At 46.9% G+C, this 13,538-nt stretch overlaps 1 protein-coding gene across 1 annotated transcript in view; it reads left to right on the forward strand.

Annotated features, from left to right (window-relative positions):
- The window catches only part of dab2ipb (DAB2 interacting protein b), a 133,390-nt gene that overhangs the window by 67,619 nt on the left and 52,233 nt on the right, over positions 1-13,538 (forward strand). Inside the window, 1 exon segment of the mRNA XM_047045260.1 lies at positions 10,120-10,229. Coding sequence (XP_046901216.1) covers positions 10,120-10,229 — 110 coding nt within the window.

Raw genomic sequence — 13,538 nt, forward strand, 5'->3', positions numbered from 1 at the left:
TCACCTTGATCTTTACAACATACAACCATTGAACCATCCTCGCCGGAACAGAGCTCATCAAACAGACCGAGCAGACACATGGATGCACACATACGCACACACATGAACACAAACACACACAGATTTATGATAGGAAACATGTGACAGTTGAAAGGTACCACAGTAAATGAGCTCAGTAGTCAAATGACGTCTTCAACGGGCCCTGTCCACCTGCATGTGTCTGTGTGTATGAGACTGTATGTGTGTGTGTGTGTGTGTGTGTGTGAGAGAGAGAGAGAGAGAGAGAGAGAGAGGAGAGAGAGAGAGAGAGAGAGAGAGAGAGAGAGAGAGAGAGAGAGAGAGAGAGAGAGAGAGAGAGAGAGAGAGAGAGAGAGAGAGAGAGAGAGAGAGAGAGAGAGAAAGAAAGAAAGAAAGAGAATGTTTGTCTAATGTCTGTGCATGATAAAGATTTTGTCTGTCCGTGTGTGTGAGAGAGTGTACGTGTATATGCATGTGTGTGTGTGAGAGAGTGTACGTGTGTATGCATGTGTGTGTATGTGAGAGAGTGTATGCGTGTATGCATGTGTGTGTATGTGAGAGAGTGTACGTGTATATGCATGTGTGTGTGTGTGTGTGTGTGTGAGAGAGAGAGAGACTACATACCTGGAAGTGTGTATCTGAGGTTGGTTTACCGTGAGTGTACTTGTCTTGATCTCAGTGTGTGTCTGTATCTGCACGCGTATGTGTGGGCGACCTTACTGTAACTCGTTAGCTATAGATTTATCTGTGAGCTCTGATTGTGAAGAGGGGCCTTGAGCAGACAAGAGCAGACAAGAAGAGAGGAGAGAAAAGAAGAAAAAGGAGAAAGGAAAGAATGGGTGAAAGAATGGAAGCTTAACTGAGTAATCAGACAATCTTTGTTCTTTGGTCTGTGAATAGCTGCCCCGGGGCTTCAACAAAGACTCATTCTGTAGCTCTTTGGGTCATGTTTGTGTGTGTGTGTGTGTTTGTGTGTGGGTGTGTGTGAGTGTGGGTGTGGGGGGGGGGGGTGTGAGTGTGTGTGTGTTGTAAGGATCTGAGTTTGGGTCAGTGCTTTTTTTAGTCATTGACACTCAAAAGTACTTGTTTTGTATTTCTGTCTTGTAGAGTACTTGGCTTGGTGTGTTTGATGCTTGTATGGACGTGTGTGAAAGTCTCACTGTGTGAGTGTGTGTCATGTCAGGGAAGTTGGGTTGGATCTGTTGACATACCCTCTGTCTCTGGTAAAGGACAGTTGAGCATGAGCTCATGTGTTATTGAACTCTGTGTGTGTGTGTGTGTGTGTGTGTGTGTGTGTGTGTGTGTGTGTGTGTGTGTGTGTGTGTGTGTGTGTGTGTGTCTTTGTGTCAGAGGAAAAACTGCTATCAGCTTATCTTTTCGTATCCAACCGTCTCTGTGCCCCTGTGGCTTGCTCACATTGACATAGTCAAATCCTTGTCTTCCACCTGGACACTAATAATAAAACATCATAATCACAGTATACCTCCCAACACACACATACACACACACACACACACACACTCTCACACGCACACACACATCAGTTGTGAAAGGCATACACATTGTTTTGCTTTTACAAGGTCTGAGTAGATTGTCATAATTTGTGGGTTGTTATCTGTAAAGTACTGTATGATCTACACACTGTCTCGCTACACCCTGTAAAGATTGCTGTGGTGCTGCAGTACTTGGTGTGAGGAGGTTCTAGTATTATCTAGTATCATGCTAGTTTCAGACTCGTGTTATTTTGCATTACCCAGTATTTGACTGTATTGCCATACAGTACCTTGAGTACTTGTGCTTGTTGCCAACCTGTGTGTGTCTGTGTGTTGGTGTGGGCGGAAGTACGATGGTGTTTTTTCCTTTACCCAGGCTTTGTCAGCTACTGTCAGCTCCAGCTACAAGTGATTCCCAGGCACAATTCTCTCCACGTTTTTCTGCTCTCTCAAACCTTTATGCACATTTAGAAACACACGTTATTGCCTCCCAGCTGCTATGTAACTGTACACACACACACACACACACACACAGTCACACAAGAATGGGACAGCTGTGTGGGCTGGTTAGAGAATAGGCTCCTTTTGAGTGTGCAATAGAGAAATAGAGAAATGCATTGTGGGAGCGGCTTTTTTTGTGTGGCCTGGTCAGACGAGACAGATCAGACGAGGCTATACCAATGAAACACCAGCTGGACACAGCACAGTGACACAGACACACATAAAAACGCACACACTCAAGTTACACACACTCACACTACTTCAAACACAAATACTAAAACACCCATTCATACACACACATAAGAAATCAGTTACCCCAACAGAGGGAAGATATCAAGTAACAGCCGTGTCTGTGTATGTGTGTATGTCTGTGTGGCTGTCTGTGTGCCTGTGTGCATGTGTTTGTGTGTGTCTGTGCACATGTGTTTGTGTCTGTGTGTGTGCGTATGTCTGTGTGTGTCTCTGTATGTCCGTGTGTGTGTCTATGAGCATGTGTGTCTGTGTACGTCTGTGTGTGTCTGTGTGCTTGTGTGTGTGTGTCTATGTGTGTGACTGTGTGTTTGTGTTCAGAGCAGAAAGAGAGGATATGAAACAGGTTGGATGGAAGAACACTGTGTATGGCACGAAACTCCAATCCTGTTCTTCATTATGATTCACTTCCCAGAGCCTGAACACAGGAAACGTTAACAGGGCTTCGATCCATCATTGCGTGTGTTTCTGTGTGTGTTTGAGCGTCAGTGTGTGTGAAAGAAAGGTTCAGCATAAAATGGATTGAGAGAGATAGAGGACCATGAAGTAGGCTGCTAAAAGATGTAAACAGTGAGTCAGCCAGATTTTTTTCGAAAATGGTGATGTTTATCCTGGTCAAACACACACACACACACACTCCAGGGTAGCTGGTTAGGCAGACCAGATAAGAGAACAGCCCCCTAAAGCAGCCCAATAAGAGTTTGACAGGTGGCAAAGCAATCTATCTTAATCCCACAGATTTAGACTGAGATTAACACCAGAACCCGAGTGATCAACAAGCAAGATCATGCATTGGACTTCCTTCAATCACTCTCAATCTCTACGACCTGCTTGTTAGCACTCTGCACAAACACAAACACAATTTTACTTGCACAATATGTGCACATGCCCTTGAATACACACCTTCAACAGCACATTTCCAGTTTTGTGGTACTGATAAGAAGTTCTGTGTTAGTCAGCTCTGCCATAGAATACCTTGTTGCCCTCCTCATTACATTATGGGAACTATCGGCCTCTTTTTATTTAGGCCTGCTTTGTCTATATTCCTCTCCCTCCATCTCAGTCTCTCTCTCTCTCTCTCTCTCTCTCCTTCTGGGGTTATTGGGGTCTCAGGCAGCATTGACAGGAATTTTGGGTCTCTGTTGCTTTCTGGAAAAACACCCACTCCCCCTCTTCCTCCCCCGCCCCCTCCCCCCTGGTTTCCCACAACACACTTCAGACAAAGACCCTCTGGAGCCAAGCTAAACAAGAAACAGGCATCTCTCATGTGCGAGCGCTCTGTCCCTTCCTCTCTCTCTCTTCTCCTCTCTATCTAATTCTTTTTCTGTCTCCCTGTCTCTCTCTACTCTGTCTTTCTCGGGGTCTCTCCAGCTCTTTCTTTCTCTCTCTTTCTCTATCTCTCTTTTCCTTTCCCTCCTCTCCTCATTTTTACCGGGAAATGAGAGAATGGCGGGAAAGAGTGCGTGTTTCTGACAGTTGTTAACACAATGTGGATGATACCACAGCAGAAACAAGTTTACATAACTGAGTCACCTGCTCCACTCTATGTACTGTATCTATCCAGAGGATATGGAATAGTCCTCCTACGTACAGGACATGACAGAGAGAGAGAGAGAGACAGAGAGAGAGACAGAGAGAGAGACAGAGAGAGAGACAGAGAGAGAGAGACAGACCAGGTCATCTGCAGGTTAAGTGAGCTGTGTTTCTCTGCAGTAGCGATTATGGCTGTCAGAAATGACTTCCTGTCATGATGCTGTGCCCCAGAGATACTTAGAGACGCTCTTCCGCTTGGCTGACACCTTCACATACACACTTATGGTAAATAAAGAGTTCCATAGTCCATGTGGGTCTTTACAGGTCAATGCTATCACAGTAACGCACAGTTAGAAACGGAAGGCAGTTATGACACACACGCACACGCACACACGCACCGATCCTGAGCTGGTAACGCCAGGAGACGGTCCTTCTCCCTCTTTGTTCATGCTCTAACAAGCCAAGGATGACAGGTAAACAAGTAAACAAGCTGAGTAAAAACAAACAAAAACAACGGCAACCGCATTGCCCAAAATAAATGGCGAGCAGGGTGTCCTGTGGTTGGCAGGAAGCAGAACGTTCTTATTCCTGTTTGGAGAGCAGCCAGCGGCCATGTCAGACAGACGAGGATGCTGCTAGCGCTTCTGAAAGATGACAGAAGCAGAAAGAGAGGGAAGGAGAGAGAGACAGGGGGGTGGTGGTGGTGGGGGGGGGGGGTTGCAATAAAGACAAGATGAGATGTCTGACTGCCTGTGATTTCCAGTGCAGTTCCCTCAGATTGGTATGGTATATAGTGTGTTCCGAGTGGCTCCTATACGCACAAACATCTGTCTCTTAATGGCACCAGAAACCTGCTTCCCTCTCCATTTGTTAGCACGCGGTCAGGCGGATACATTTAGCTAACACTCAGTTTAAGAGTGTGTGTCCTTGGGTGTGTGGGTGTCTGTTTGTGGGTGCTTGCGTTTGTGTGTGTGTGTCTGTTTAGGTGTGTGTTTGTTGGCGTGTCAGAGAGTGTGAGCGGGAGAGCAGCTGGCTGGCAGGTCGTTCATATTGTTGTTAGTCTGTACAGTAAAGAAATGAACTTGCGTAAGGCTAGTCAGATGGGCTCGCTGTCTACATCCCTCCATCCCCCACCCCTCTAACCCTCAGTTCTGCCGTTCCACCATTCCTTTATCTTGCTATCCCTCCATTCCACCATTCTTCTATCTTGTTATCCCTCCATTCCACATTCCTCTATCATGCTATCCCTCCATTCCACCATTTTCTATCTTGCTATCCCTCCCTCTATTACTCCTCTTTTTCTCCACTTATTACCACTATCTCTTCACATCTTTCCCCCCCCTCCCCCCATCTCATGAACATATACATGACTGTTTATCACATTGCTCGGTTTCACCACCCACTTGTCCCAGACAGTCTTGCAGTGTCAATCTAATCTGTAACCCCCTCCACCCCCCGTCCAATCTCCCCACGTTTCCACCTCTCACTGAGTGACAGCCACAGGGCATATGTCAATCACCCATGTGTTGGCACAGCAACAGAATGACAGCCAGTCCCCTCCTCCACCCAAGGGAGACAGGAAGTCTGCAGTGCCTGGCAACGGCAGCAAGATCATAGATCGTTCAGGAGAGGATGCAGAAAATACATAAGTAGCATCAGTATTCTTTGAGAAAACAGATGTGTCTAGATATTGCTTAACATGATTTGTACATATTCTTGGTAAACTTTTGTTTCGGAGTCACATTGTAGGTTTGTAAGTGTCTGTTGCCTCCATTGACTTCTGGCATATGGAGTCAGATGATCTCTCCCTTGTGATGACTGGGCAAAACATCAGCTTGTTTGTCTTTCTTAAAGAGTAGGAGAAGGGCATAAGAGCCTGTGTAGATCTCACCTCCTCACATCGCTGTCTCTCACCAACAAAGAGAACTGGGTATGGTGATTCTGAACATGAATCTTCCTTTGTATTTTATATGTGGAATAAACCCATACATAAACACACACAGCTCTGATATGCAAAATGTGGCCAAACCGTTCCTCTTTTCGATTGTTGATTAACTTTTGTGGTATCTCTGTCTGCCTGTTGAACTGTGTGTGGATGTGTGTGTGCATGTAGTGGCGGTGGGTGAAAGAGTGTTTGCATGTTGATATACTGTATGTGTTTGTATGTGTGTGTGTAAGTGTGTGCAGGTGTGTGGCATTCTCAAACCTGGCCACCGTATTCCCCTTATCCACAAAGAGGGGAGGGCGGCTGGGGTCAGTCCAGCAGAGCCAATGGGAGAAGAGCTCCGAGCAGGCAAATACTTTTTACAGTCGTGTGTCAGATGGAGAGAGCGGGCTGGAGAGTTGGGGCGGGGAAGAAGGGGGGCACTGATGGCAGGTCCTCTATGTTGCCATGGGAACGGCTCCGCTGAGAAAATTGTCCTTGGTGGCTGTTAGAAAGGTACCTGTCAGTCCACAGTTCACACAAGTTCTCGAGTTTTCTCTCTCTCTCTCTCTCTCTCTCTCTCTCTCTCTCTCTCTCTCTCTCTCTCTCTCTCTCTCTCTCTCTTTTCTCTCTCCCTCTCTGTCTCTGTCTCCCTTTTTCTTTATCATTCTCTCCATCCCCCCTCTCTCTTTATCTCTGGAGGAGGAAGGCGGAGAGACATAGAGAGAAAGGGATAGAGTGAGGAAAGTAGACAGAGAGCATAATAGGTACCCAATTTTCAGGGTTATAAAAAACGAGATAATCATGAATACATGGTGTGAAATATGTCCACTTGCTTAAAGAAACACACACACCGTTCAGCCACTGTATGGGAGCAATCTGCATATTCATGACTGTACCTCCGAACCCGCCTGAACACACACAGGTGTGCACACACTCACAGTGAAATGTGTGTGCGTGTCGATGTGTGTTTGGCACCCTCGAGCATCTTATCAGCCGGTCATTGATGGCCAGTGTTTCAGACCGTTGGATGTTACCATGGTGATTGAGTCTGTCCCAGGTCTTATCAGACCTCGCCAGACCAACGACCCCACACCTCTATTAACCTGCTGAACACAATCACATAAACACGTACACACACAGACACCCTGTGCACATATGGTACATCCATCCATACATAATACACACACAGGGAAACACACACATGTCTGGCCAGGTAACTGCCATCTGGGCCATGGTGGTGTAAGTGCTCCCTGATCCCAATCTGGCACTCTCTGCTGCCCATTAACCAACTATGAGGAGGGCAAGGAGAGGAGGAGGGGGCGTCAATATTTAAGACGAGGAGAAGAGAGGAGAGGAGGGTAAGGGAAGGGAGGGGAGACTCCTGACTGGAGGAGGTGGTTGGTGTGGGACACAGGCTGATGTGACCAAGAGGATGCAGTGTCTCAGGCCATGTCCAGAAGGACCTGGAGCTCCACATCCGGGAGTGTAGACAGCATGAGTCACTGGGAAGGTCGCATACGCAGAGGAGAGATGGGTATTTTCTCCCTTCTTCCTCTCTCTTAGCCTCTCTCTCCTTGTCTATTGGAAGGCGAGTTCCGAACCAGAGCGCGAGTTGTCCAATCTTGGTTCTCTCAGTCCAAACATCCAGCTCTCGTCCTCTGTCATCTTTGATGTGAATGTTTATTTCCCACATTGCCGTGGAAGCAGAATAGCGGACGTTTCCAGAGAATCTAAAGAGAGTAGAGTGTGTTAGTTTATGTGTGTCAATTCCTCCAAAGAGTGTTTCAGGATTACCAAATGGTGACGACTAGAGACACCCTCACCGTGAGAGTGAGTGTGACCTCACAGAGATCAGGGGTCAGGGGTTGAGGGCAGGGCTGGCCTGGCCTGGGTCAGAAGGATGTTGTTCACCCTGATGTTGTTTATGTCAATGTGGCTCCAATATGTCCCCCCTCCTCACACAAACACACAGACCCATCTTCCAGTCTGACTACCTGTCTCAATGAGACTTGCTAGACCCCCTCTCTCCCTCGTCCTCCCAGTGTCAGCGTCTGGCTGGCTGTCATTCAGGTGCCTGGCTACATCCTTCACAGCTAGGGGGTTACCTCTGTTCAGACACTCCAACCATGTCAACCTAGGTTCAGACCTGCGTTCAGAGTTCTGAGCTATGAGAGCGCCGGATCTCGCATTCCAGATAAACTTGTCTAGATTTGCAGCACACCCTTCTGTGAGGGTATACATACAGTGCCCTCCAAAAGTATTGGAACAGTGAGGCCAATTCCTTTATTTTTGCTGTAGACTGAAAACATTTGGGCTTGACATCAAACGATGAATGTGAAACCAGAGATCAACGTTTCAGCTTTTATTTCCAGGTATTTACATCAGGATCTGATGCACAAATTAGAAAATATCACCTTTTTGTTCGAACCCACCCATTTGTCACGTGAGCAAAAGTATTGGAACATATGACTGACAGGTGTGTTTTGTTGCCCAGGTGTGTCCTATTACATACATTATTCAATCAATAAATACCACTGAATGTCTACACTCAGGTTCAGATTGGGTAAGATAGGTTTTGTCTATGCAGACTGTATTCAGAGGTGAAAACAACATGAAAACCGGAGCGCTGTCTTTGGGTGAAAAACAAGCAATTGTGAGTCTTAGAGAAGATGGAAAATCAATCAGAGCCATTGCAGAAACATTGGCCATAGCCAGTACAACCATTTGGAATGTCCTGAAGAAGAAGAAAACTACTGGTGTACTAAGTAACAGACGTCGAACAGGTAGACCAAGGAAAACATCAGCAGTTGATGACAGAAACATTGTGAGAGCTGTAAAGAAAGACCCTAAAACAACTGTTAGTGAGATCAGCAACAACCTCCAGATGGCAGGAGTGAAGGTATCACTATCTACTGTTCGCAGAAGACTTCCTGAACAAAAGTACAAGGGCTACACCAGAAGATGCAAACCACTCATTAGCAAGAAGAATAGGAAGGCCAGGCTGGAATTTGCCAAAAAGTACAGAGATGAACCTCAAAAATTCTGGGACAAAGTTTTATGGACTGATGAGACAAAGATTAACTTTTACCAAAGTGATGGAAAGGCTAAAGTTTGGAGAAAGAAAGGAACTGCTCATGATCCCAAACACACAAGCTCATCTGTGAAACACGGTGGAGGTAATGTCATGGCTTGGGCTTGCATGGCTTCTTCTAGGACGGGCTCATTAATCTTCATTGAGGATGTAACACATGATGGCAGCAGCAAAATGAACTCGGAAGTCTACAGAAACATTTTGTCTGCCAATTTAAGGAAAGATGCAACCAAACTGATTGGCAGAGCCTTCATCATGCAGCAAGATAACGACCCAAAACACACTGCCAAAACAACAAAGGAGTTCATCAGGGGCAAGAAATGGAAGGTATTAGACTGGCCAAGTCAATCTCCAGACTTAAACCCTATAGAGCATGCATTTTACCTGCTTAAGAGGAGACTGAAGGGAGGAACCCCACAAAACAAACAACAACTGAAAGAGGCTGCAGTGAAAGCCTGGGAAAGCATCAAAAAGGAAGAATGCAAAAGTTTGGTGACGTCAATGGGTCACAGACTTGCTGCAGTTATTGAAAGCAAAGGATTTGCAACTAAATATTAAGTCTTATTCACTTAAATATGTTTTAAGTATATCTGTTCCAATACTTTTGCTCACATGACAAATGGGTGGATTCAAACAAAATGTGATATTTTCTTAGTTGTGCATCAGATCCTGATGTAAATACCTGGAAATAAAAGCTGAAACGTTGATCTCTGGTCTCACGTTCATTATTTGATGTCAAGCCCAAATGTTTTCAGTCTACAGCAAAAATAAAGGAATTCGCCTCACTGTTCCAATACTTTTGGAGGGCACTGTACATACTCATACACACAAACACAGAGAGAGAGATAGAGAGAGAGAGAGAGAGAGAGAGACAATAACAAGGATACAGGAAATCCATTGGTTAAGAGCTTTTATCTGGTACAATCTCATGGTGTTCATGTTGGTACAGGAGACAAAATGATGAGGACCTAGAACCCAGACTCAAGGCAAGAACGATCGAATAGCTGAAGCTACATCACACCCTTGTGGTTCGTAATGGCTAACTGCCGAACTGACCTCCCCCTTGTCTTCCCCTTTTTCCCCTGTGACACCCCCCTCACTCTCCTCCTCTCTCCCTCCCTCTCCCTCTCCCTGTCCCTCCCCCTCCCCCTGTCCCTCCCCCTCCCCCTCTCCCTCTCGCTCTCGCTCTCCCTCTCCCTCTCCTCCTCTCTCCATCCCTCTCCTCCTCTTTCCCTCGCTCTCCCTCTCCTCCTCTCTCCTCCCTCCTCTCCCTCTCCCTCTCCCTCCTCTCTCCCTCCCTTCTCCAGAGTCGCCCCCGGAGCGTGCGGGACGCAGACGCAGCATGCCAGGCAGCGGGCCGGACAAGACCACGCCCACCATGGAACCCACCGCTGCCGCCACGCCCTTCAGAGTCACCGTGAGTGCACAGTGTGTGTGTATGTGTGGGTGTGTGACGATAAATGTGTATGTGTGTTAGATGCATTTCAATGCATCGGAGGCTCGTCTGTTCTCCAGATGGGCCTGAAGCCAATCGGAAACTCATTTACTCGAGTTGCTCCATTTGGAATGGAGCCTTTTGCCCTGATGTGCTGCATCGACCAGCGGAACATTTCTCCACCTTTCTGCACCTGGTGTTCTCCTTTCACTGCAGAAATATGAACCACTCCAACCCCCACACTCCCACTTCATCTGTTTCTCAGCCCACTCCGGTGGTACCTCCAGGAAACAGCCCAATTAATGAGCACGGACGATTTTGCCGCGAGTCATCAATTTACAGCTAATTAGCGAGTAGCATTTTGCGTGCATCTATACAGACTGATAGAGGAGGCTTTAAGGTCAACTGTAAACACACACTAGTTTACTGCTCAATCCTGCTCAAGGCCTATGGTACATACTCTACATGAAGCTAGGTTAGATCCTACAGACTGTACATGAGGCTAGTATGTTTGTACCTTGTTCAGTGCTCACATAGGGAGTGGCTCAGTGGTTCGAGCACTTGACTGTAGATCAAGGGTTTGCATGTTCAAATCCCCCCCATATCCTGCACAATGTTTTGGATCAAAATGTCAGCAAAAAATATATAGGATTGTTGTGAAAAATGCAGTTCCCTAAAACCAACAATCTTATTGAAGTTTCAGTGTCTAATTGTTTGACAGTCGTATTTCCACCTCACAGACACACAAGCATGCTCCTCACCCCCTTGCCTTACGAGCGGTTTCTGTAAGGGTTGGAACACGGCTGGTTTATAGGAGCTGTGAGCATAATTAGCACGGCTGCTGCACTGGCAGGCTCATAAACATAGATGAATACCAGCACGGCCTCACTGGGCCCCCTGAAGAGTCACAAGTGTGCGTGTGTGAGTGTGCACGTGTGTGTGTGCTTCATGCCTTCACTTCTGTCTGTGTGTGTGTGTGTGTCTGTGTGTGTGTGTGTCTGTGTGTGTGTCTGTGTGTCTGTGTGTGTGTGTGTGCGTGTGTCTGTGTGTGTGTGTGTGTGTCTGGACCTCCTGGGGTGTCAGGATGACGTGTGTGTTGTAATAGACTGAGCAGCAGTGTTTAGCAGGGTTAAAACCACTAACTACGCAGACTTATGAAACTGAAGGGGAAACTGAAAGACTACCGGGGAGAAGTGAACAGAGTTGTCTGTGTGTGCTTTACTGTAGAAAAGGATCATGCATGCTACTGCGCGTGTGTGTATGTGTGTGTGTGAAAAAGAGAGTTCATGTCATATCAGTGTTTGATGGGGTGAGAGGGCAAGAATGGAAGAAGAGCGGATCCAACCAAAGAAAGTAAGGCCGAATAAAGAAAGAGTGAGAAAACAAGAAACAGAGAGCGAGAGAGAGAGAGAGAGAGCGAGAGAGAGAGTGAGCGAGAGCGAGAGAGAGCGAGAGAGCGAGAGAGAGAGCGAGAGCGAGAGCGAGAGAGAGCGAGCGAGCGAGAGAGAGAGAGAGTGAATAGAAAAAGGAGAGTTGGACTGAGACAGAGAGAAGACAGAGTATTGATCGGTTGTCAGTTGCACAGCCCTCTGCTCTCTCAGGAGAGAAGAAAACGGAGAGAAGAAAGAGGAGCGGACTGAGAAGTAGATGCGAGAGAGAGAAAAAGAAAAAGTCTTTCTGTCTTACTTGGAGAGTCACATGACCTCCCATGGCCTTCTGGGTAGACAGACAGTTGTAGGAGAGGTTGGATGGAGATCACAGCTTCAGGCTAGACACACTTCCTAAGCACAGCAGCACCCTCAGAAAGAACGTTTTAACGTGGAGAAAGCTAACTACCATTCAGCTGTGGCCATCATCTGGTCAGTACTGGTACTGCACCCTGGTGTTGGTTCTGAAATGAGTTAAATCAGGAGCATTATGTGTATAAGGGAATGAGCCATGTCCTGTCTTTCTTCCTGCTTTCCTGCCTGCCTATTTGTCTGTCTTCCTGTCTGTCTGTCTGTCTGTCTGTCTATCCACCTCTGTTGAACGCAAACTCCCCCCGAATTTCACTTAGCATGGATGCAGTGTACCATTCTGGTGAGATGGAGAGAAGGACCGACAGATGGATAACTCTTTAGACGAGACGACTGACAGGCACCATTACGCCCTTCATTTCTTACTCCATTCCAACTGGTCGTCAAACAGTCATAGAATGCCAATCCAGCTGTCTCTCTTTCTTTCTCTTTCTCTTTCGCTCTCTCTTTCTCTCTCTTTCTCTCTCTCCCCCACACTCTCTCTCCTCCCCTTTTCTGTAAAATAGTCAGTTTGACATCAAAAGTACCTTTCCTTGGTTCTAAATCTCTAGAACTCAGTGTGGCACACACACACACACACATACATGCACACACATTCTCACACACATTCACTCTCCCTTTCTCTGTCTCTACTTTCATCTCTTATCCCTGGAACAGCAGCCCTGATCCACCTTCACCAACATTCTCCAGTCATGGTTGAGCCAGGTTGAGAGGTACAGCAGGAAATTGAGTTGCTGGCGGTGGTCATGTGATGCGTGCCATTCTCAGGCATACTGAACACGTGAGCCCCATGTCCCCTCCTTTACCTACCTCACCCCAACAAGACAACAACTGCTGATCTTTCTGGCAAAATGAATTAAGTGGAGTTGAAAACTGCCCTCTCATCCAGTCCCCCCCCCCCCCCCCCCCCCCCCCCCACCAGCCCTCTCTTCCATCCTCTGATTCTGATCGTTTTGGGGGGGAAGGGCGGGGGTAATCCGAGAGATATTGCCTGTTGTCTCAACACTCTGTGTGTGTGTGTCTGTGTGTGTGTGCGTACATGCATGCGTTGACTGCAACCCACTACGTTTGGTGAAACCTCCGCAGCCCAAGTGAATTAAAATGTGTTTCATTAGTCTGACGGCTGAGAAGCAGACTTTAAAAAGATGTCTCTCCATTTATAGTGAACTGGGGCCACCAGGAAACAATATATTGATAGCCATGTGTCCTGCAAGGCTTTTCAGCTCCACAATTCCACTCTAATACCCAAAGTAAATACCAATGCAGGAGACTCCCTGTAACGTGTTCAGAGCACTTAGAACAACCAACCCCTTCAAATAAAGAAAACCTCCCCAGAGTACCATCAACAGATCACAGTCACACACATACAGATGGCTGAGCGGTTAGGGAGTCGGGTTATTATTCAGAAGGTTGTTGGTTCGATTCCCGGTCATGCCAAATGATGTTGTGTCCTTGGGCAAGGCACTTCACCCTACTTGCCTCGGGGGGATTGTAC

The sequence above is a fragment of the Hypomesus transpacificus genome, chromosome 22, assembly GCF_021917145.1.
Source record: "Hypomesus transpacificus isolate Combined female chromosome 22, fHypTra1, whole genome shotgun sequence".
Lineage (NCBI taxonomy): Eukaryota > Metazoa > Chordata > Actinopteri > Osmeriformes > Osmeridae > Hypomesus > Hypomesus transpacificus.